Source organism: Hypanus sabinus, chromosome 9, assembly GCF_030144855.1.
Source record: "Hypanus sabinus isolate sHypSab1 chromosome 9, sHypSab1.hap1, whole genome shotgun sequence".
NCBI classification, from domain to species: Eukaryota; Metazoa; Chordata; class Chondrichthyes; order Myliobatiformes; family Dasyatidae; genus Hypanus; species Hypanus sabinus.
Genome location: NC_082714.1, coordinates 52605230 through 52630493, shown reverse-complemented (window position 1 = coordinate 52630493; position 25264 = coordinate 52605230). Strand labels below are relative to the sequence as shown.

At 45.0% G+C, this 25264-nt stretch overlaps 1 protein-coding gene across 1 annotated transcript in view; it reads right to left on the bottom strand.

Moving 5' to 3' along the window:
* Positions 1-8234: 8234 nt before the first annotated feature.
* Positions 8235-25264, bottom strand: part of LOC132398841 (interleukin-21 receptor-like) — a 38140-nt gene continuing 21110 nt past the window's right edge. Inside the window, exons 6-8 of the mRNA XM_059978680.1 lie at positions 12536-12638; positions 10864-10948; positions 8235-10044 (exon numbers count right to left, since the gene is read on the bottom strand). Of these exons, the coding sequence (XP_059834663.1) occupies positions 9322-10044; positions 10864-10948; positions 12536-12638 (911 nt within the window). The 3' untranslated portion in view covers positions 8235-9321. The remainder of the gene's footprint in view (positions 10045-10863; positions 10949-12535; positions 12639-25264) is intronic.

Sequence of the window (25264 nt, the reverse complement as noted above, 5' to 3'; positions counted from 1 at the left end):
TTTGCCTCCAACTTCCACCCAGCCCTTAAATTCACTTGGTCTGTTTTGACATCTCCCTCCCCTTTCTCAGTCTTTCTGTCTCCATCCCTGGAGACAAACTGTGTAGCTGCTGAATCCCGTGTCTATACCTCTTCCCATCCTGTCTCTGTAAAGACGTTATTTCCTTTACTCAGTTCCTTCGTCTCCCCCGCATCTGTCCCCAGGATGAGGCTTTCCTTTCCAGGATATCAGAGGTGTCCTCCTTCTTCAAAGAATGGGGTTTTCCTTTCTCCACCATTGATGCTACCTCACCCCTATCTCCTCCATTTCCTGGACATCCGTCCTCACCCTATCTTATGGCACCTTACAAGGAATAGAGTTCCTCTCATCCTCAACTACCACCCCTTGAGTCTCTGGATCCACACAACATTCTCCATATTATCTTCCATCTTCAACAGGATCCTATCACTAAAAACCACTTTACCTCCCCCACTCTCCTCTTTCTGCAAGGATTGCTCACCCTTCTCCATTCATCCCTTCCCACTAATCTTCCTCCTGGCAGCTATCCTTGCAAGCGATGGAAATGCTACACCTGCCCATTCACCTACACCCTCACCTCCATTCAGGACTCCCAATAGTGAAGCAACACTTCACCTGTGAACCTTTTAGGGTTGTCTATTGTATCTGCTGCTCCTGATTTGGTATCCTCTACATCAGAGAGACCTGACCACTTTGCACCTTTGCTCCATTGGCCAACAGCGTCATTTCCCAGTGGCCAATCATTTAAACTCCTATCCCTATTCTCGTTCCGACATATTGGTCCATGGCCACCTCTTCTGCCAGATGAAGCCTCTCTTAGGGTGGAGAAGCAACACCTCGTATTTCATCTAGGTAGCCTCCAACTTGAGGGCACGGACATCAATTTCTCTTTTGTTAATTATTTTTTCTACTTTTTTTTCTTTTTCCTTCCCTCTTCTATCTTCTTCTGTTCCCCACTCTGGCCTCTTACCTCTTCCCTCCACTTGCCTGTCACCCCACCCTCCATGGTATCCCTCTCTTTCTCCTTTCTCCAGCCCACATGGGTTTCCTCCAGGTTCTCTGGCTTCCTGCCACAATCCAAAGGCATGTAAGGTGGTAAGTTACACACACACAAAGTGCTGGTGGAACGCAGCAGGCCAGGCAGCATCTATAAGGAGAAGCACTGTCGACGTTTCGGGCCGAGGCCCTTCGTCAGGACAGGTGGTAAGTTAATTGGTCATTGTAATTGCCCTGTGAATAGGATAGGATGAAATTGGGGGGTTGCTGTGCAACATAGCTCAATGGGCCAGAAGGGCCTACTCCAAACTATATGTCAATAAATGAATAAATTTACCTTTCCCACCCACCTGGCTTCATCTTTCACCTTCCAGCTTGTCCTCCCCCCATATTTTTATTCTGGCATCTTTCTCCTTCTTTTCCAGTCTTGATGAAGGGTCTCGGCCCAAAGCATCCACAGTTTATTTACTTGCATAAATGCTGCCTAACCTGTTGAATTCCTCCAGCACTTTGTCTGTGTTGCTCTGGAGTGTTTACTGATGTCTTCGACCTCACGCTACAGCAGTCTATGGTACCCACCTGCTTTAAGAAGGCTTCATTTACACCGGTGCCTAAGAAGGACGTGGTAACCTGTCTCAGTGACCGTCATCCAGTTGCACTTACATCCATAGTGATGAAGTGCTTCGAAAGGTTGGTGATTAAAACATATCAAATCCTGCCTGAGGAGTGACTTGGGTCCGCTCCAACTAACAGGTCAACAGCAGACACCATCTCATTGGCTCTTCACTCAACCCTGGAACATCTGGAGAGTGAAAATACATTCATCATGATGCTCTTCCTTTCCTACGGTTCCATATTCAATACTATCATCCCCTCACAATTAACCAATAAGCTCCAAAACATAGGCCTCTTTACCTCCTTTGGCAACTTGATCCCTGGTTTCCTCACTTGCAGACCCCAATCAACTCAGACTGGCAACAATATCTCCTCCACTACCACTGTCAGCACCGAGGCACCACAAGGCTATGTGCGTAGCCGCCTGCTCCCTTCGCTTTCTGTGAGGCTAGGTACGGCTCTAATGTCTAAGTGTGTTGACGACACCACTGTTGTTGGCCAAGTCAAAGGGTGACGAATCAGCATGTAGGAGGGAGAATGAAAATCTGACTGAGGGGTGCCACGACAACAACCTCTCACTCAGCGTCAGTGAAACCAAAGAGCTGGTTATTGACTTCAGAAGGAGGAAACCAGAGGTCCACCAGCCAGTCCTCAGCAGAGGGTCAGAGGTTGAGAGATTTAGTAACTTTTAATTCCTCGGCATTATAATTCTAGAGGTTCAGTGTGCATGTGCAATTACCAAGAAGGCACAGCGGAGAAAGCAGAATAACCGGAATGCAGAAGCACTGGAACAAGTGCAACAACAGTGGGCAGTCTTTCATTGATTCTATTGTGTTTCTTCCTATTTTCTGTGAATTCCCACAAGAAAATGAATCTCAGGATAGGTGCTCTGATAATAAATTTATTTTGGACTTGAACTTTGAACTTTGATAATAAGCTTGCTTTTGATTCAAGGCTGCATCACTGGAGCTATCTGACAGCATCTCCACCTGTTGTGTTACTCTGCTTCTGAAGCATTTGCTTCTCTTCCATTGCAGAAGCTCTCAAATAAATGCAAAACGACCTGTGGGGCATCGTCGAACATTAGCTCCGCCGACCCTTGCTGGTGGTTAACCCACTTAACCCACTTTGAATACGAGTCAGTGGAGAAGTGATCACTCTTCTCTTGGCAAAGCCTGCATGGAGCTGTTGGAATGTCTGGGTCAGCCTTCACCCTGGTTGTAATGTGTCTAAGTGATCTGGTTCTTCGCTGCTAATGCAGGTACATCTATGCAACACCCTCCCATCCTAGCAAAGTTCAGCCAATGCACAAACCTCCTGGCAAAGATCTTCCAACTGACAGTTCCCATGCGTTCAGTTCGTAGCTCATCCCCTTTCAGTGAGAACACATGACCCTGTAATTTCAGTCTTTGGGCGTCTCATCTCGGCAGTTTGTCTGGCCAAGCCCTAAAGATCTGTGCAGACCAACTGGCTGGAGTACTTAACGGACATATTCAACCCGTCATTTCTACAGTATGAAGAGGCATCTATTGTGACAGCGCCCAAGAAGACAGTGGTGACCCATCATTCAGGCCAAGCTACTATTGGGCAGCAGGTACATAAGACTGCATAACACCATGTTTAGGAACAGCTGCTTCCCTTCAACCATTCAGTTTTTGAATCAAATAGCAAAACCCTAATCACTACAATTTAGCGACACTGTGATCACTTTGCACTGAAGCAGGCTTCTTTTCTTTGTTCTACTTACATTCATTGTGCCTATACTTGAGCATAGAAACAATAAACTAGACTCTGAGCATGTGGAATAGCAACTTACTGTTCCCTTTTCAAACATCCTTGGTTGATTTATAATTCTAGCCTGCAATAACTAAAATGTTCCCTTGGAGTCTTGCCCAGTTGGTTCATTCTGTCAAAGTGTTTGTGAACCTGCCTTGGAACCACATCAGTCTGAGTCCCCTGATCAAACTCGGAGGCCGCTTCCAGGAAATCTTTATCTACAAACTGCAGAGTAAAAATGAAACTTTCATTCCCTATATCAGATAATTTGGACAAAAGATCAATTTGAATAATAAATGCAGAGTCCAATCAATTTCATATCTCATTATCCAATTTTTTGCCCTTTATAACTGGTTGGCCAGTTTGTCCACAAGTCATCATGGTGTACTGTGCATTGAAGCCTTGCAAAGTCTTTCCAAATCTCTTACAAATAAAGCTTGAGCTAACCCTTGTTTTTCACTGAGAGTAGATGGTTCTATTGCTTATCAGGAGCTCCTCCCCACAGTGGAACACTTTGCAGCTGAGTTGATCTGTATCTCTAAAGTTGTTTCATCAGTCAGGATTATGATCTTAAACCCCTACAGTTGCACGCTTCAAGAACACATAAGATCATTCTCATTAGGAGCAGATATAGGTCATGTGGCCACTCGGACTTCCTCCGCCATTCAAAATGATAATGGTCAATCTCATTGTAACCCCAAATCTGCATTTTTGCCTGTGCTACTCACCACTCTGCTCCCACGTATTAAGAATTCATCTACCTCTGACTCAAAAAAATTTAAAGATACTGTTCCCACCATTCCGTGAGAAAAAAGTATTTCTAAGACCGATGACCATTTGAGAGATATATTTCCCTGATCACTATTCCGTATGCAGAGTAATCGTTACTCTTAAACATTAACGGTCAGTTCTGGTTTTGCTCATAAAGTGAGAGAGGACCTCCACTGCCATCTAGTCAAGGCTCCTTTGAATCTCAAATGTTTCAATATTCGAGCCTCCAACTGATGCTTATGGCAAAAATGCGACAGAAGATAAATTCTGCATCATCAGTAGTGGGTATAATATCGCATGGATTCCCTTTCTGTGACTCTTGTGTCTCCATCGATGCTGCATTTGACATCTACACAAGCTATGTTGCAAGTCCTTCCCCTGGACATGGCTAAGCTCAGGCTCTTACCACAGGAAAAGGCTTTATAGAGACTCCTGCCATTTCCTCATCCCCAAAGCAAGGTTTTGGAACTTTAAGCTGCAAAGGTTTACAAGAATGTTGCCATTCAAGGGCAGGAGGCTGAGTAGGCAAGGAAGCATAGGACACTGATGGATGACCTTATAAAGGGGTATAAAAACAGAACAAGCATCCCATCTCATCCTATTTGATGAAAGCTAACAGACCAGAAGACCATCTAGTCTGTTCCACCATTTCATCATTGCTGATCTATTTCTCCTGTCTTCTCCCCATCTCCTTTTATGCCCTGTCTAATCAAGAACCTATCAACCTATGCCTTAAATACACCCAATGACTTGGCCTCCACAGCCACCGGTGGCAATGAATTCCACAGATACACCACTCTGGCTAAAGAAATTTTTCCTCATCTCCGTTCTAAATGAACGTTCCTCCATTCTGAGGCTGTGTCCTCTGGTCTTAGACTCCCCCACCGTAGGAAACATCGTCTCCACATCTACTCTCTCCAGGCCTTTCAGTGTTCCTTTTCCTAGAGCAAGGAGACCAAAAACTGGATGAAAGGTGAAAGTGGAAAGCTTTGAAAATGAAAGATCTGTGAAGCAACTTCTTTGCTTGGAGGATGGTGTGTTTTCAGAGCGAGCTGCCAGAGGAGGTTGTTCAGGCAAATAGAACTACAGCATTAAAAAAATGATTGGGCACGTACTGTACATTTTAGGAAAGGTTAAGAGGGAAATGGGCTAAATATGGGCAAACAGGATTAGTTTAGGAGCGTAACTTGGTCAGCATGGATTTGTTGGGCTGAAGGGACTGTTTCTGAGCTGTATTTTTCTATGACTATGATGTGTTTTTTGACTGCAGGTTATTGTTACATCGTGGGTGGTGCAAAGATCCTCTGCTATCCTTTCTGTAGAAACCACAGTCCTGCGTGGATCCTTCTGTTACTTTGAACCCATCTTTGAGTGTATAGCCCAGAAACTCTCCAAAGAATAAACATTCTACTGTCTCTTAGTTTCTCCAGATTCACCAAAAGCGCACACAACTTACAGCACAATGCTCCAACCTTTCGCATTAAAGGCCAGCGTGCACTTTGCTTTCAATAAAAACAGAAAATGTTGGAAGGATTTAGCAGACCAGGGCAGCATTTACAGAGCAGAAGCAATACTTCACTTCAAAACCTTATGAGGATTTCCTGTTTTTATTTCAGATTTCCAGAATCTGGAGTTGTTTTGACTTTCAGATACGATTTACCTCCCAGATTATTTGCTTTGCTTACATTTTAATTTACCACATTTCGGGTGCACAACACTCAAACCTTTATAACACCCAATTTGTTGGTTTCTCAACGTCAAAAACAAATCTTGCTTTTCTTCCTTCCTATTAAGATATAAACCCACATTCTTTTTAGTTACACTCCTCTTGCCTATTCACTTAACTTCTGTAAATCCATCTGCATTGCCTTGTGTTCTCTTGACATCAACCTTTCTATTAACTGCATACTTGGAAATATTAAACTTTAATCCCTTTATCTACATCCTTAATGTAGACTGTAACCTATCAATCCTTGCAGCAGACCACAAATCATAAAATCTGTTGTGTCTGTACTCAACTACATACCAACTAAATAAAAACACGCATATGCAGGAGATGGCTATGACTGCTGTATTCGCATTGGAGAGAGAGAGAGAGAGATATGCATGCATAGACAACAGATCAATATGTAGTGCTGGGGGGGTCATTGTTCTAAAAGAAATAGATCCATACATTACACTTTTAGATTAATGTATTTGAAACTGTATATGTAAAAGACATTCCATTTCCCTTTCACAAGCCATATTCCAATAAACACGCTTTCACAATAACAGTCCATAACTGACTTCACAGTTCTAAAGATTCAGTCTTTTGTGTGGTGCTCTGTTCCTTTCAGGATAGCGTCCATGGAGCGGCATCAGGTTTGGCCCGTGTCTTGTCTAAGACAACACTCTCAGTTTCCGGTGTCACGTTGCTGTCAGTGACATGATCGTCACAGTGACTATGATGTGTTTGTCTTGTTGGTTGCAGTCGACAATAGACAATAGACAGTAGGTGCAGGAGTAGGCCATTCAGCCCTTCTAGCCAGCACCGCAATTCACTGTGATCATGGCTGATCATACACAATCAGTACCCAGTTCCTGTCCTCTCCCCATATCCCTTGACCCCGTTCAGGTGTGTTCTTCGGTTGAGCATCCAGTAACAGTCCCCATGTCTGATCTCCAACACCCACTGTGTGCGACAGTGGTCCAGTTCTTGTAGCTATCCTACCGGCTGTCCAGTTGTCTTCTCGGTAGCCACGCGCTAGGACTTCCTGTCCAATCTCGAAGCTCCTCGCTGCTTCACTTGGCAACTGGCTGAACGGTTTATTCCGCACTTCCCTCCAGAGGCATGGTTTCAGGAAGTACATGCGAGATCTCAGCTTTTGCTCACGGTCAGCACTGCAAGTGTTTGATTTGTCGTCACATGAACAGGGTTCTGATACACAAAGAGGAAGTTGTCCACCTTGTGCTGTAGAGAAATGCCCTCCTTGTCCATCGCTTTAATGGACTTCTTGAAGGTTTGGATAAACCTTTCAGCTAAACCATTCTGTTTTTGGGTGGTGAGGACCTGACTTGAAACATCTGCTGCCATTTTTCTTCGTGAACATTCGGAATTCCTCTAACGTGTATTGTGGTCCATTATCACTCACAATTTTTCTGATAAGCCATTTCTGGTGAAGATAGTCCTCAGAACTGAAACAGTCTTTTCTGATGTGGTTGACTTCATTGGTATGACCTGCAGCCACTTCAAATGAGCATCCACAGCGATCAGAAACATGGATTTATGAATGGCCCAGTAAGGTCAAAATGTTCTCTTTATCATGGTGAAGATGACCTCTCCAATGAGTGAATGAGTGTAACGTTACTGGTGGGGGTGAATTCTGAATTTTTTGGGACTTCACCCCCCCCCCGCCCCCCCAAAGCAGCTTTTGGCAAAGCTTCAATCCGTTTATCTATTCCTGGCCACCACACGTAGCTCCGGGCGAGGCTCTTCATCTTCACTGGCCCAGGTGTCCTTCATGCAGAAACTCTAGCACTCTGGTGCACAGTTTAGAGGGAACCACAACACAAGATTAACACATCAGGGATCTTTGACATACCGACAGTTGGACTCATCTCGCTGAGAACTCTGGAAGTGTAGGGTCACCATGACCTGGCCATCCTTGCATGGTGATGTCATAGACTTCTGATGATGTCCGGTCATTCCCTGTATTACTTTGTATTTTAGAATTTATGACTGGCAACTGGTCCGCCTATACATCCCACAAATATCCTTAAACTACTTTCACCAAATTGTGCAACTGAAAATTAAAAAAGCCGTACCATTTTTACACACTTTCCTCATCTACTGATCAAAGTACTAAGGTATGTAACTACCATTACGTTGTCACTTCATTACTCTCACGTTTTGATCTCCAACCCTCTGCTCACCTAAGCCCCTTTCAGGTTAAAGCCTCAGTCAGAATGGGGTGATTATATATTCAGTTACAACCTGCTTCAACATTATAAATATGCTATTTCCTCAGATTAACTAATCTAGTAAAAAGAAACAAGAGCCAAGTCATGGTACAATTTTAATGTCTTTATTGGTAATTAAGTGATAAACAATTAGCAGCAATCAATATTTTATATTGTTTACAGACATTAAAGCAAAATTATCATCTTGCAAATACCAGCAATTCAATCTAGATGTAGCTAATTAGAGATATTCTTCCCTCTTCCGTGACCCATCATTCAATACACTGGTGTCTGGTACTTTTAACTCAGTACCACTTCCCTGCATTAACCCCATACCCCTCTCTTAATATAACTCAACTACCAGATTCTGATCCAAGTACCTTCGGTGAATGAATCCCCACAGCCAACATTGTTTGGGAGCATCAAAGATTCAAAACTCTCTGCTGAAGAATATTCTTCACATCTCTGTCCTTAATGGTAAATTTCTTAATTTGTGGTTCAGTCTTTGGTTTCAGACCCATTATCCTTGCACCTGCCCTGCCAAGCTGGAAAGGAATTGTGTACTCTTCAATGGGATCTCCTCTCATTTTCCAAAATCCCGTTTACTTAATCTCTCCCCAAGCAACAAATTGGCCACTCCAGGAATCAAGCTAGTCATTCATCACTGCACTTTATGCCACGTTTATCCCTGAGGAGTTTTCATAAATGTAATATCCCAGATATATTCTCACTGGGATCCTATTGGAGAAAGATGTCACATACCCACATTGGTGTCCAGCTTTGCATCATCAACAAATTGGATACATCATGCTTTGACCCCTCATCTAAACAATTGAAAGGGACTGTGAACAGCCAGGGTGACAGTGTCAATCTTTGTGCCACTCCACTATTCACAGACTTCCAACCCAAAAGCCCTTGTTTATTCTATTCCCTTATTTTCTGTCCATTCACGAATCATCAATTCACACCATCTCTTTAACACCAATATCGTGCGGTCTAATTTTGCTTATTAGCCAACAATGACATTTGTATACTGAGCTATTTGTATTAGCTGCTCAATAATGCTCATCACATGCTCTCATGACACACCCGGCAGCTGGAGAATCTCCTCCTTCCAGTCAGTTATCAGACAGGTGTCCCTCCTCTATCAATGTTGGACATCACTCAGACTCTCCTCACCTTGATAGGACATTGCAACTGTGATGGTCACAGGGAGGAGCTGGTGGATAGCACAGCAGGTCTGACAAGGGTGCTGAGTGTGAGGAAAGATCGCTCGCTGTTTAATGGTGACTCTGAGGGTTCAGCTGGGGACTGACTCTGAAGTGGGGTTTCACTACCACAGACTTCCTGTGACTGTTGGGATGCTGCCGGGCAATCTGAAAATGGAATGCTGTCGCCGTCAGCCATGGGCAAGTACTCCAGTATTTCCCTCTTCTCGTCCTGCCGCTTGTTGGCTACTTTGACCTGGAGCCCGATCTTTGCTGGGACCAGGCCACAGCTGGTGTCAGAATGGCCCAGGGTGCAATACTCATCGCTGTAGCTGTACCCTCCTTCCTCCTCCTGTGGCACAGTGTCCAGGAAGAGGCCCAGAGATGGTTCCTGGCACAGTGCCCAGTTGTCCTCCTGCAGCATAAGGGGGAGAAACCCAGGCAGCACAGACTCGGTGTTGCAATAATCCAGCAACCGAGTGTGGTGGAAGGGGTTGCCAGGGTCAGTCTGAAGGTTACTTTTGGTGTCCAGATCAAAGGGCAAGCTGTGGTTGACTGGGATGGGCTTCAGACAGGAGATGTTAGAAACAGCTTCGTCCCAGGGGTTCAGGATGACCGTAGCAGCCGTGTTGTCGGGCAGCTTCTTCACCCTCCTTAGCTCTTGGCATGATTCCTCTCTACCGCCCCACCGGTCACCAGCATGATCTTTGTGGATCCATTCCTGAAGGAGAAAGCTGAAGTTAAACACCTTTTTCCCGAATGGGATGCACTCAAACTGACCCATTCCCATCAGTGTCCCGGTGCCAGCTTTGTGCAACCAGGCATTCCTGTTCAACCCACCACCATTCCTCTTGTGTTAGGAATCACCTCAGCTCTACCCTCCACACACAAAGACAGGAGCCAGGACACGGTTCCGGCTGTAGGGGGCGGATTATGTCAGTTCTCAAAAGAAAGTGTTTCATAGAGTTAATAATCTTTCTGCCAATATTTTAGAGTGTATTACATCCAACTTGACTGTTGTACTTAGTGTAAACTTGTCTTTAATACTTCCTGATGGGCAGTCAGTGTGACAATGCGTTGGATGGAGTTCACTGAGTCAGAGTGATGCAGTGTCACTGTCACACCGACAGGCCAGCAGACCATATTAAATACAGCCACGTACTGTCAGTGAGTACGTCCAGTTTGACTGCTCCGCTGTTGGTGTGATGACTTGTTATATACCATCTAATGGACTGTTAGTGTTATATCCATTTCCACAGTATATCTGGCTGTATAAACAGACTGTCACTTCCTGTGAAGGATGTTCTCAGCCACACTGATGGTGGCCTAACCTGCTGTGGGCAGAGGTCATTGGCTAATGGTCAGAAATACAAAACCCAGAGGTTTCTATTTCCCAACGCCTTTTCACCAGAGCCAGCAGCTGTCTCAGTGAGGGTGAGGGGCTTGGCTCTTCCCTGTCCCCTCAGTCTGAATCCATGTCCCCGGCAGCTTTGGGGAATGGGGGCAGGGTGTATCTACTCCAGAGCATTGCTGTCTGTACCTTGAAGTTTCCATTGTGCTGATTGTAGAGAGGCTGGAAGTAGGAGGCTGGGTTGGGAATATGAACCCACACTTTAGCGACAACTCTAGAAAGAGGCAGAAATCACAGCAGCTGTTAGCATTTAGACAAAGTATACTTCAAAACAGCTGAATCAAAGACTGTTTCCCTCCAAGTACACAGCTGAGTGCTGTACTGAAGGAGGGGAGTTTAGAGAGCTGTCAACCCAGGGCAATCCAGGTGTTCCCTCAGGTAAATCCAAAGGTTTCATGGGCAGCAGGGTAGTGTGGGGGTGAGCAGGACACGTAACAGAACAGGTGTCCCAGGGTCAATCCCTGCCACTGCCTGTAAGGCAGTCCTGTGACTGTGTGCGATTCCCCCAAATAGAGCATCAAAGTCACCAAAGGAGGGTGGGTGGAAAGAACGGACACGGACGGAACGCACAGGAGTAATTGAAAACGGGATCCATTCTCACCAGTTCCAGAGTCACTGGGGGGGGGATAGTCGCCAGTAACAGAGACACTGGGGTAAATGATCACCAGTAACAGAGATACTGGGGGGGATAGTCACCAGTTACGAGACACTGGGGGGGTGGGATAGTCACCAGTAACAGAGACCCTGGGGGGAGGGATAGTCGCCAGTAACAGAGACACTGGGGGGGGGATAGTCACCAGTTACAGAGTCACTGGGGGGGGATAGTCGCCAGTTACAGAGTCACTGGGGGGGGGGATAGTCACCAGTTACAGAGTCACTGGGGGGGATAGTCGCCAGTTACAGAGTCACTGGGGGGGGGATAGTCACCAGTTACAGAGTCACTGGGGGAGGGGGATAGTCGCCAGTTACAGAGTCACTGGGGGGGATAGTCACCAGTTACAGAGTCACTGGGGGGGATAGTCGCCAGTTACAGAGTCACTGGGGGGGGGGGATAGTCGCCAGTTACAGAGTCACTGGGGGTGGGATAGTCACCAGTTACAGAGTCACTGGGGGGGGGGGGATAGTCATCAGTAACAGAGTCACTGGGGGGGGGATAGTCGCCAGTTACAGAGTCACTGGGGGAGGGGGATAGTCACCAGTTACAGAGTCACTGGGGGGGATAGTCGCCAGTTACAGAGTCACTGGGGGAGATAGTCACCAGTTACAGAGTCACTGGGGGGGATAGTCGCCAGTTACAGAGTCACTGGGGGGGATAGTCACCAGTTACAGAGTCACTGGGGGGGATAGTCGCCAGTTACAGAGTCACTGGGGGGGGGGATAGTCACCAGTTACAGAGTCACTGGGGGGGATAGTCACCAGTTACAGAGTCACTGGGGGGGATAGTCGCCAGTTACAGAGTCACTGGGGGGGATAGTCACCAGTTACAGAGTCACTGGGGGGGGATAGTCGCCAGTTACAGAGTCACTGGCGGAGATGATCAGCTCCAGTGACACTGGGGGAACCTGGGGCAGACTATCAATGGCTCCAGTGACACTGGGGGACTCTTTACAGGAACACTGGCAGAAACTCTCACCAGTTCCAGTGACCCAGTGAAAAGGCCAACACCTGCACCAGTGACACCCAGGAGAAGTGTCACCGTTTACAGAAGCTCTGGGAAGACTGGCACCAGCTCCTGTCACACCGGGCGAGGCCACAACCATCTCTGATGTCACCAGAACTGTTATTCAAGGGAGGAACTCACCGCGATGGCAGCTTGAAGTACAGGGACACGAAAATGACGATCGCCAACAGGAGTGGAGCAATCACAACAAGCAGCAGGTTGCTTTTTTGTGCCGTACTTGAAGCTTTGAAGAAAGAAGAGAATGGACTACAATTATTATGGTGAAATATCAGAGGAGCAACTCACAAGGCCACATCAGGATTCCAATACACACTGTGGAAATTGCTCTTGGCTGCTGTGTTCAACTCTACGATGAGGAAACTTCTCTCCAAACTCTGAATTTGGACATGGCTTGGGTGTTATTTAAACACTTCTGAGAGAAATTTCATATTATTACTTTATGATATGAAATTTATGCTTCCAACATCAACTTTCAAATATAACCATTAACCTTCACACTGTCCCAACAAGCACTGCAAGAGTAGGTGGCTACTGCACTAAATTTATTCAGCCATACATGGTAGTTGTTTTCCATTAAAGCTTGGAAGCTTAACGTGAGTCACTGGTTCAGTCTTTGGCAAATGGCATTTGATTGATTTGAGCTCAGGATGTGTTTGATGAAAATAAAATGGAATCTCTATTAGTTTTGTAAGTTAAAATCTAACATGTTATCAACAAGCATATTGTTCCTGATGTCTGGTAGGAACAGAAAGAAACTTTCAAACGGATTCAGCAAGAGAAAAGGGAAGTGTGACAAACATCTGTTTTTTTCATAAAAGGGAATAAGAAGGAAATGAAAATAGCTTGTTGTCAGTATTTAATACTCAGATCCAAACATGAGTCAAATATTGTGGGTTAGTAGCACATTTCTTTGTTGTAAACAACATCAACGGCGGAAATAAAGAGTAATCTATCCTAAATAGTGAGGCGAGAGCCTCCGCATAAAGCAAACCTAGCGATCCCATAATGACAAGTTCAAAGAGTTGCTGGATTTATTGTTGAATCACTTCAATCCAAAGCCACGGCAATATCAATACAGTACCAAATCACACTGAATAGTTATGTACAGAATGCATTGAATAGACTTAAATTTGATTTGCAATTATTATTATTAATACAGGATAAGCACCATCTTACGTAATAGATATAGCCATTCCAAACACACACAATATTCAGAAATCAATATACAATATACAGAAATCAATAAGTGAAAACACCAGGAATGTGCTGAATTAGAAGAGCACAGCAATATCATGTAATCTTCAGAAACAGAGACACTTTAAACACCATTACACGTCCAAAAGTTCCTAGCGATTGAGAAATGAGTATTGTTATTATTATTATTATTATTATTGAGATACAGTGCAGAATGGGCCATTTTCCTGCTCAGCAATCCCCATGATTTAATCCAGGCCTTATCACAGGACAATTATCACAGGAAACCCACGTGGTCATGGGGAGAGCATACAAACAGGCAGTGGCAGGAATTGAACCCAGGTCTCCTGCACTGTAAGGTGCTGTGCTAACCAGTACCTGACACCTGACAAAACGATGGCTGAGCATGCAGCCAAACTGAGGCAGCTATAGCAAGGCTAATTATGACGACACACTCTGTCAGATGCTAAAGGGAAGGCTGGCATAAAGATTCAGAGATAGCTTTTCATCAGAAGTGAAAATGCACTGAGAGGACATTGAAACTGCTTAAACAATGGAATTTGCAAGAAAAAAAACATTCTGCACTTGCGAGCGAAACCAGTTATTCAATGTGACTCTGTGCACAGGAGACCAGCAGCAAAATGTACTGCTCTGGAGTAAACTAAAGATTACATTGAAAAGGGAAACAAATATTTTTACCACAATGGTAGGAAACTTGTGTTATTTGACTGCTCTGTAGGCAAGAGAAGGTCATACTATCTCACGACTTTTTGCAGTTCATTTCACTCAGCAGTTCCCAGGCCTGATTGGGCGCCCACCCCCTTTGCTCAGACCACATCCCCAGTACAGAACTCCCTCTCCCTTCCCAGCCACCACAAAAAACGTATAAAGAATTGCAATTTATGATGCACTGTGAAAGAAAATAGAAACTGTAAATTCAAAGCAGTGACAAACAATTGCAAAAAATATTCAAATCCATTTAAAGCTAGAAATAAAATTATTTCTTTATTTAATTAGAGCAAAAACAACTTTCATCAGCAGTTTTAGAGCATACATTAGTACACCTTATCCTCATTATATGCGGGGGATACGGTCCTCGCAGTCTACGCATAGTATGGAAATGCATAATGTGAATAATTATTTAAAAAGGGGATGTGTTCTGGAGGGTTTCCTAAATCTGTTTTATCTGTAATTTATTCACATTTTCATACCAATACAACACAAAAGCAGTACCACAAGGCAACATTTGTATTATATTTCATCAATTTAAGGTAATGTTCAATGTAATAAATCATAGAAAGTTAACATACTAGGGCGTACAGTACTTATGTTAGGATGAATGCTGTCCAAATGTTTTGGCTGGGCTGGTGCATTGTCAAGCAACAAAAGAACATTAAAGGCAAGATTCTGTTCCCAACAGTAGCGTTCAGCCACGACAGCAAAATGATTAGCAAACCAACCTTCAAAGATTTGACCAGTGACCCATGCTTTCTTGTTAGCTGCCCCGTGGACAGGAAGCATATTCTTACTCAAACCCTTGAGCATGGGGGTTCAGTGAATGGTAAACTCAGAGAAGCTTCATCTTACAGTCTCCTTTGGCATTGGAACACATAAGCAGGGTCAATCTATCCTTTGCTGCCTTGAAACCTACCGCAGTTTTTTCATCCTTACTTATGAAAGCGCGTTTTGGCATACGCTTCCAAAAAATCCCAGTCTCGTCTGCATTAAACACTTTCCTTAGTGTGATGCCTAACTCAGCTATCGTTGCCCGCAACTGCACAGGGTAGCGTTCAGCAGCTTGGAGGTCAGCACTAGCTTGCTCACCACCCACAGATAAGATGTGAAGCCTGGGACAATTAACAAACTTAGAAAACCATCCCCTACTTGCATTAAAGCTGACAACATCACTTGACACTTCCTCACTAGCCTCTGAACAAAGGCGACCCTAAATTTCCAAAGCTTTCACATGAAGATGATCGGAACTGAGTGCTGTTTTTTTCTTTGTTTCATGCTCAATGTACAAACTCAACATTTTCTCCATTTTTGTCATAATCGGGTTACGCGCTTTGGTAACAATCTTTGAAGACACTTGTGATGAATCGATCACTGCACTTTTTATTTTCTCAGCATTTTTCTTTACGTTTCTGATTGTGGACTCACCCAGGCTGAAGTAGCGTCCCAGAGCTGTGTTACCTTCACCTGACGCCGCCCCGTTTATAATTTCCAACTTTTTTTCAAGTGTTAAAGTGGTTCCCTGCCTCTTGGCTGATGGCCCAGTACTTGAGATAAGACGCTTAGGAGGCATAGTTAAATACTTCAAGCGCAAAATCAGTGCACTGTAGGTAATAACAACAAAAGTTTAAGAGCTTAAGATCGCACATCTGCCTGCTGCCAAAACCAGTGCGAGACTGGCAAGAGTGAGATTGCGAGGTGTGAGCACGTGACTTGTATCAGCAGGAAAGCAGTCCTTCTGGTCCCAACAGCCTCGCATAACTGTGAGTTTTGGACACATGTAAGGAGAAGTAGGTAGAAATAGGTCGGCGCATAACTGTGAATCCGCATTGTCCGAAGACGCATATAACGAGGACATGGTGTAGTCAACTATTTCATTCAGTGGACATTGCGGGAGAGGGAGTAAAATCAGCCCGACCCTGGCCTCCAGTCCTGGCACTCAGGCTTTCCAGTCAATCTGGACCAGTGTTTACATCGTCCAAGCCCTGAGCAGAGCCTTCCTCTAGGCCCTGAGCCCAGCGTAGTGAAACGCTCTGGGCCACTCAGCCCAAAGCCATTCTCGACCTCGTTCTCGGCTCGGCACTTGGGCCGATGCACCCTCTCATGCAGGTTAGGCAGGCTGTTCCTCTCCAAATCGCTCGCTGCAACTCCAACCGCGATGCCGACTCTGACTGCGGCCCTGTGAACACTGTGGGCTTTGGCTTTGCAATGCACCGGCGCAGTCCATCCTTTAAATCAGCTTCGTCTCCGCTTGTTCTTCATTCGCCGACTGCACTTTCTCCACAGACACTGCCTGGCCTGCTGAGTTCCTCCAGCACTCTGTGTGTGTTGTTTCTTCATTGCTTGCAGTGATTGTTGACCACAATTTACTTCAGAAAAGGTGTCATTAGTAACGTTTTTAGTCACAGTCCTTGCCACTTGAACTACCAGTGAGCCATTGAATATGTTTGGTAAACACCATCTAGAAATTTATTTCTTAATTTAAGGCTGTAATCCCTCAGCTACCCCTCTCCTCCATTAACCTTTAGAAACTCCCACTAACCCCTGGGGCAGGAGCAAATCACTTTCTTTGGGAACCACTGATTCAGCTCTTCATATTCCTCTTGTCAGAGGAATCTCATCAACGCCTTATTCCCTGCAACAACTGTCTTTTCCTCCCGTCCCAATTCTCCAGCCACCTGGCTACACCGGGCTCTGGCGACCATTTACAGTGGAAAATCAGCGGCCAAGCCGGAAAGAATTTGGGACATGGGAGGAAACCCACATGGACAGGGAGAGAAATCACAAAATCTGTGTGGCCTGGAGGTCAGGATGGAACCTAGGTCACTGAACCTGTGAGACAGCAGCACTACCCGCTGCTACACCACGCCAGCCAGACGCAGAGTAAAAAGACCACACTGACTGCACTCGTAGAAATAAACGTAAAGTCAAGCAAACAAAAATGAAAGGAAGATGCTCAACCTTTCCCAAATGTCATTGTGTAGAGGCAGCAGATGGAGTCTATAACACAGAGGATGTGATGAACAGAGAGCTTGTAGTCACTGGAATCTGGAACAGACAGAGACAAACTGCTGGAGGAATTCATTGGGTCTCGACCTGAAAAGTGCGCCTTCTCTCTGTCTCCACCGAAGCTGCCTGATCCGCTAACTTCCTTCAGCAGCTTATTTAAATAAAGGGGGGGTGACCTAACATGAGTAGGTCATTGCCAAGCACATGAACGACTGTGCTTGACACTGGGTGCAGTATTCCATTGATAAGTGGAACTGGATGTGAAGCTGTATGGCCAGAGAATAGTAGAGTTAAATGTAAAAACCTACAAAGGTGCTGAAGTTGTCAGCCCACCGTATCTGCACACTGTCTACTGCCTCTTGGATTCTTCACCAAGAAGAACCAGAAGTGATTCAATGCAATGACCAAGAGGTGTCTTGAATCACACATACAAATACCAGGAGTTCGTGGACCGGAAACCACTGCTCCTCAAGGGGGATGAAAGAGGTTTGTTCAGGGCAAGCTCCAGCACAAAAACACGTGACCTCGAGAATGGAGGTGGACAGGGACACCGTAGGAGGCTCAGCCAAAACACTGATGGGTTCTTCAGCACTGCCAGAACAATCTCTGGCCCAAGCACTCAAGAACACAGGCTGATAAGGTGCTTAAGAAGACTTATGGAATGCTTACTTTTGTTGATTGAAGCATTGACTTGAAAAGTCAGATTGTGCTGCAACCTTATAAGAACAGTTGGGCCACATCTGGAGTATTGTGTACAGTTCTGGTTGCCCCACTGTAGGAAGGATGTTGAGGCTTTGGAAAGGGTGCAGGAGAGGTTTACAAAAAAGCTGCCTAGTTTAGAGGGCAAAAGATTTGTGCTGTTTTCTCTAGAGCAGCAGAAGCTGAGGGGAGATCTGATAGAGGTGTATAAGATTATAAGAGGCATAGATAGAGTGAACAGAGAGTATCTGTTCCCAAGGGTTGAAATGTCTAATACCAGAGGGCATTCATTGAAGGTGAGTAGGGTAGATTAAAAAGGGATGGGAAGGGTAAGTATTTTACTCAGAGTGTGGTGGATGCCTGGTATAGTGATAAAGGCAAATACGTTAGAAATTTTTAAGAGATGTTTGGATAGGCACGTGGATATAAGGGAGATGGAGGGATATGGACATCATGTAGGTAGGAGGGATTAGTGTTTGGGGGTGGTTTTTGATTTGCTTTTTAGCTAATTCGGCACAACATTGTGGGCTGAAGGGCCTGTACTGTGCTGTTCTATGTTCTAACTCACCTTCACCAAGAGACAAGAATAGGAGTGAACTCATCCGAGACAGGGAGGAAGAAAACACCTACAGGACTGAACATCTCAAAGAACCCGGAACTGTGACCCCGTCCATGAAGTGGGACCTTTATCCCATCTCTATTCAAACCAGGCCTCTCACCCCTTCTGACCAATGTGGGCCCAGAAATAGACAGTATCTTTGCCAAAGTTTGATACGCACATGTTTCTGTACTGAGTCCAACTTCAGTTGTAGAACATAGAACACAGGGCAGTAGAGCACATTGACACACAACTAACGAATGTAATAAATCACAAACACAAGAAAATCTACAAATGCTGAAAACCCAAGCAACACAAAAGGCTGAAGAAACTCAGCAGGTCTATGGAAAAGAGTAAGCAGTCGACGTTTCAGCCCAAGAACGTGGGGCGGGTTGGGGGGGAGAAGCAGAAGGTGGTGGATGATAAGGGAGGGGGTGAAGTGAAGAGCTGGGAAGTTGATTAGCGAGAGAGACAATGGGCTGGAGAAGGGGGGAAGCTGATGAGAGGTGTTCATGCCATCAAGTTGGAGGCTGCGCAGACAGATATAGAGTGTTTCTCTTTCAGCATGAGGATGGCCTCATGCTGGCAGGGAATAGCGAGTAGAATTGAAATGGGTGGCTGCCAGGAGATCCCGTCTTCGGTGGCTGATGGAGCAAAGGTGCTCGGTGAAGCGGCCTCCCAATCTGCGTCAGGTCTCACCGATGTACAGGAGATCACACCGGGAGCATCGGGCACAGTATATGACCCCCAACAGACTCACAGGTGAAGTGTCACCTCACTTGGAAAGACTGTTTGCGACCCCAGTGGTAGTGAGGGAGGAGGTGTAGGGGCAGGTGTGGCACTTGTTCCACGTTCAAGGATAAGTGCCAGGAGGGAGATCGGTGGGGAGGGACGAGTAGACAGGGGAGTTGCATAGGGAGCGATCCCTATGGAAAGAGGAAAGTGGAGGATGGGGGGGGGGGGGGAGAGAAAGATGTGCTCAGTGGTGGGATCCCATTGGAGATGGTAGAAGTTATGGAGAATTACGTGCTGGATGCGGAGACTGGTGGTGTGGTAGGTGAGGACAAGAGGAGCCGATTCCTGTTCGTGTGGTGGGAGGATGGAGTGAGGGCAGACATGTGCAAAGTGGAAGAGATACAGGTGAGTGCAGAATTGATGGTGGAGAAAGGGAAGACCCTTTCTTTAAAGAAGGAAGACATCCCAGTTGTTCTGGAATGAAAAGCCTCATCCTGAGAGCAGATGTAACGGAGACCGAGGAGCTGAGAAAAGCAGATGACATTTTTGCAAGTTACTAGCCAACTTAGTAATCAAATGTCCAACTAAACTAATCATTCCTGCCTACACAATGTCTATTTAATTTCATTTCCTGCACATTCATATACCTATCTAAGATTATCCCCATCACTCCCCCCCCCCCACAAGGTATTGCCTTCCAGGCATCCTCCACTCTCTGTGTAAAAGGCAAGTCCCACACCTCCGCTTTTTCCCCACCAAAATGAGAATATATATATATGTGTGCATATATGTGTATGTGTGTAATGTGTGTGTGTATATGTATATATGTGTGTGTGTGTGTGTGTGTGTGTGTGTGTGTGTATGTATATGTGTGTGTGTGTGTGTGTGTGTGTGTGTGTGTGTATGTATATGTGTGTGTGTGTGTGTGTGTGTGTGTGTGTGTGTGTGTGTGTATGTATATGTGTGTGTGTGTGTGTGTGTGTGTGTGTGTGTGTGTGTGTGTATGTATATGTGTGTGTGTGTGTGTGTGTATGTATATATGTGTGTGTGTGTGTGTGTGTGTGTGTGTGTATGTATATGTGTGTGTGTGTGTGTGTGTGTGTGTGTGTATGTATATGTGTGTGTGTGTGTGTATGTATATGTGTGTGTGTGTGTGTGTGTGTGTGTATGTATATGTGTGTGTGTGTGTGTGTGTGTGTGTGTGTGTGTATGTATATGTGTGTGTGTGTGTGTGGTGTATATATGTATATGAGGAGTACACAGGTAAATCTTTTCTGTGTAATGGATTTGTTCACTGACTTTTATGAATACTGCAATGGGGGCCCTCAAATCACAAGTAGGAGGGGTTATCCCCCACAGTTAGACATTTCCTCCAGCTCAACGCAGGGTCATCTACTAGAGACCTCAGCCTTGTAATCACACGTTCATTGCCATTTTTGTTATTATTTGTGTTTCTTGGTTCTTATTTGTTCAGGGAGAAGATCGATTAAGTTTTATTCTAATTTCAATGATACATCACCATGTACTTTTGCTTCTGTTTAGCTTCTCAACATTTTTAAAGTTAGCTAAGCCTAATGGCTCTTCTGAAGGGGGTGAGGACTGTCTTTGGGAAACTCCCAGTCTCTTCCTGATATATTTCTCTCGGTCTCCTCCCGTCTCCTGCCTTCTCGATTCTTGCATTATTTCCCAAGCAGAGCGGGATAATTCCTCAGTCAGGCTTTCCCTCGTTTTGGTCATGCTGACGGGCAACCCTCTGGCCTTCTTGTCTGTAGTCGCTTCCACTGTCTGGTACAACCGTGCCCCGTTGTCATAAAACACTCGAAGTTTAGCGGGGTATGGAGTTTGAAATCTCCCATTTTAAATGCATGCTCTCTGGGTCTGGACATTTCAACCTTGGGATAAAGGTATTGGCTGGCTCTCCCATCTACTGATGTCGCTCATCATCTGACAAAACTCCATCAGATTTGCCCATAGCTTCTTCCACTCCAGAAAGAAACAACCCAAGTTTGTCCAAACCCTCCTTATAGTACACACCACTAATCCCGGCAGCGTCCTGGGAAGCCTTTTCTGTACCATCCCCAAAGTCTTGATACCCTTCTCTAAGGGAGCTACCAATGCAATACTCCATATGTAGAGTTTTATTAAGCTGCAACATAACTTCCTGAATTCTGAACTCAATCCTTTTTCATAATAAAAGCAAATATGCCATGAGCCTTCTTTACCCCCTGTCAACCTGTGCAGCCATTTTCAGGGAGATTGTTCACTTTAATTGTCACTCAACCATGCATGAGTACCTAGCAATACAGCTGAACCAAATTTATATTACTTCAGGACCAAGGTGCTAACCACAGTACCAACAGTCATACACAGCACAAAGCACACACAGCACATACAAGATAGCAAGCACATATAGGATATCAGTAAACTACAGCCACACAAAAAAATATATAGTCAAAGAATCTGAGTCCATAGATGTTGCAGAAACCTGCAGCTGAATACAATACAGCTTGTCTTTTGCTGAGCGAACAGCAGGGGGCAGCACCAGCACCACCTTGGACACCAAGCCACACTGCCTCTGGTGGAGCAAACCGACTTTGCCACCTCTCTCCTGGGCAGCAGTAAACAGGCAACACCATGGCTTGAGGCCTAGTCCTCAATGCAACTGAAGCCACACAACTCCCCCGCCATCTGCCCCTGCCATCCGCCAATACATCATTGAACTGGACTTGCAGCATTCCACATTAACAACGTCCAATAGGGTCTTGCGATCACAAGGAAAGCAACTACGATGATCACTTGCTGTTAGACTGCACACTGTCTTCGTACACTGATGCCTCTCTGATGCAGGAGGCCACACCATCCACACCAGCTCCAACTCCTTCAGTTTCTCCACCAATGAGCAACTCGCTGACGGGGTAGACCTGCAGTACTTTAAGTTCCTAATGTCAAACAAGGTCTTGTGCTCAGAAAAAATATGTTTTAGAAAGGACAATAACATCTTTGGTTGATCACAGAGAAGCTGCTGTGACGAAACGCACCATCATCTAAACCTACAACCATCGGGCTCCTGAACTGACCCCAAGCAATGAACTTGGACCCCATGATCCTTCTGCATATCAGCTCCGTGTGGATCCAGTCAGTAACAGTGTACTGTCACTTTTAGTCACTCATATGGCCTAATAATCTGATTGTCTTATAGTCTTCATATTTGGCCAGGGTAAATTCTGCCATTTTTTCCCCCATATCTGCGACTAATCGTTATCCAGCCATATCCTTTGCCTGCCTTCTACGCTATCCATAACACCATCAATCTTCATATTATCTGCAAACTTACTAACCCACCCATCTACATTTTCATCCAGGTCATTAAACAGCTGTCCCGGTATTGATCGCTGTGGAACACCATTAAAAATAAACCCCCAACCAGAAAAAGTCCTATCAGTCAGTATCCTCTGTCTTCTTTCTGAATCCAAACAGCCAATTCACTGTGGGTCCCATGCATCTTAGACTTTTGGAGCCTCCCATGAGGGAACTTGTCAAGCGCCTTACTAAAATCTATGTAGACAACAGCTGTAGCTCTACTTGCATCAATCATCTCCGTTGCCTCACCAAAAGACTCAATCAAGTTAGTAAAACGTGATTTGACCTACATAAAGCCACGCTGACTGTCACTAATTAGACCACAATTTTCCAAATGTTTGTAAATCTGATCTCTAAAGCATTCTTTCTAGTAACTTCCCTACCATTGATGTGAAACTCACTAGTCTATAGTTTCCAGGATTATCCTTATTTCCTTTCCCGGATAATGGAAGAACATTAGCTATTTGCTGTGCTTTAGCACCTTGTCTAGAGATGACAAGAAGAGATTGGTCAAAGCCACATAAATCTCATCTTTTACCTCTCTCCCTAACCTGGGGTGTATCCCATCAGGCCCTGGCAACTTATACACCTTAATATTCTTTAAGAGTCCCAACACAACCTTCTTCTTTACCTCAAAATGCACTAGCATATTAGCACACTCCACACTGATCATCCTATTCTCCTAGGTAAGTACTGATGTGAAATACTCTTTTAGGATATCACCCATATTCTCTACCTCCAAACACATGTTCCCTCCTTTATCCTTGAGAGGTCCTACCCACTGTCTAGTTACCCGATTGCACTTGATCTATTGTATGTATACAATGTCTTGGGATTTTCTATAATCCAACTTATCAAATATTTTTATATCCCCTCCTACCTCTCCTAATGAGCTGTTTTCTGGCTTCTTTATAATCCTCAAAAGTTAAGTTTTATTTTAATTTTCTAAAACTTACACATCCTTCCTTTTCCTTCTGATTAAATTTTCCACCTCTCTCGACACCCAGTTCCCTTACCTTGTCCTTCATTCTGACTGGATACCTGTCCTGTACTCTGTCCTTAAGACCATATGACACAGGAGCAGAATTAGGCCATCTGGCCCATCGAGTCTGCTCCGCTATTCAATCATGAAAGATCTTTTTTTTAATCTCCTCAGCTTCACTTCCCGGCCTTCTCCCCATAACCTTTGATGCCATGTCCAATCAAGAACCTGTCTATCTCTGCCTTAAATACACCCAGCAACATGGCCTCCATAACTGCATGTGGCAACAAATTCCACAAATTCACCACCCTCTAGCAAAATAAATTTCTCCGCATCTCTGTTTTGAAAGGGTACCCCTCTATCCTGAGGCTGGGCCCTCTTGTCCTAGACTCTCCCACCATGGGAAACCTTTCCACATCTACTCTGTCTCGGCCTTTCTACATTCAAAAGGTTTCAATGAGATCCCCCCTCATCCTTCTGAATTCCAGCGAGTACAGACCCAGAGCCATCAAATGTTCCTCACATGATAACCCTTTCATTCATAGAATCGTCCTTGTGAACCTCCTCTGGACCCTCTCCAATGCCAGCACATCTTTTCTAAGATGAGGAGCCCAAAACTGTTCACACTACTCAAGGTGAGGCCTCAGCATCACATCCTTGTTCTTGTATTCCAGACCACTTGAAATGAATGCTAACATGACATTTACCTTCCTCACCACCAACTCAACCCACAAGTTAACCTTCAGGGTGTTCTGCACAAATACTCACAAGTCCGTCTGCATTTCAGATTCCTGGATTTTCTCCCCGTTTAGAAAATAGTCAGGCACATTTATTTCTACTACTAAAGTGCATGACCATGCATTTTCCAACATTGTCTTTCATTTGCCACTCTCTTGCCCATTCTCCTAATCTGTCTAAGTCCTTCTGCATCCTACCTGTTTCCTCAGCACTACCTGACCCTCCACCAGTCTTAGTATCATCTGCAAACTTGGCAACAAAGCCATCTATTCCATCATCTAATTCATTTATATACAGCATAAGAAGAAGTGGTCCCAACACCGACACCTGCCAAACACCACTAGTCACTGGAAGCCAACTGGAAAAAGATTCTTTTATTCCCACTCACTGCCTCCTACCAATCAGCCAATGCTCTAAACATGTTAGTAACTTTCCTGTAGTACTATGGGCTCTCAACTTGGTAAGCAGCCTCAAGTGTGGCACCTTGTCAAAGGCCTTCTGAAAGTCCAAATATACAACATCCACTGCATCCCCTTTATCAATCCTTGTCATCTCCTCAAAGAATTCTCCACATCTTCCACAAGCCATATGTAGACTTGCCGAAAAAACAGCTGTTTCATCTAGTTTCTGCCTGATACTCTCATCATTTTCCCTGCTCCAATTTAAGGAGCAAGCTCCAGACTTATCCTTATCTAGTTAGTTTAAGACGTAAGGAGTTGGAATCAGAGGTTCTCCAGTGGCTCAGCTACTGAAAGGTCAGTTACCTGGCCAGTCTCATTACCCAACACCAGGTCCGGTATAG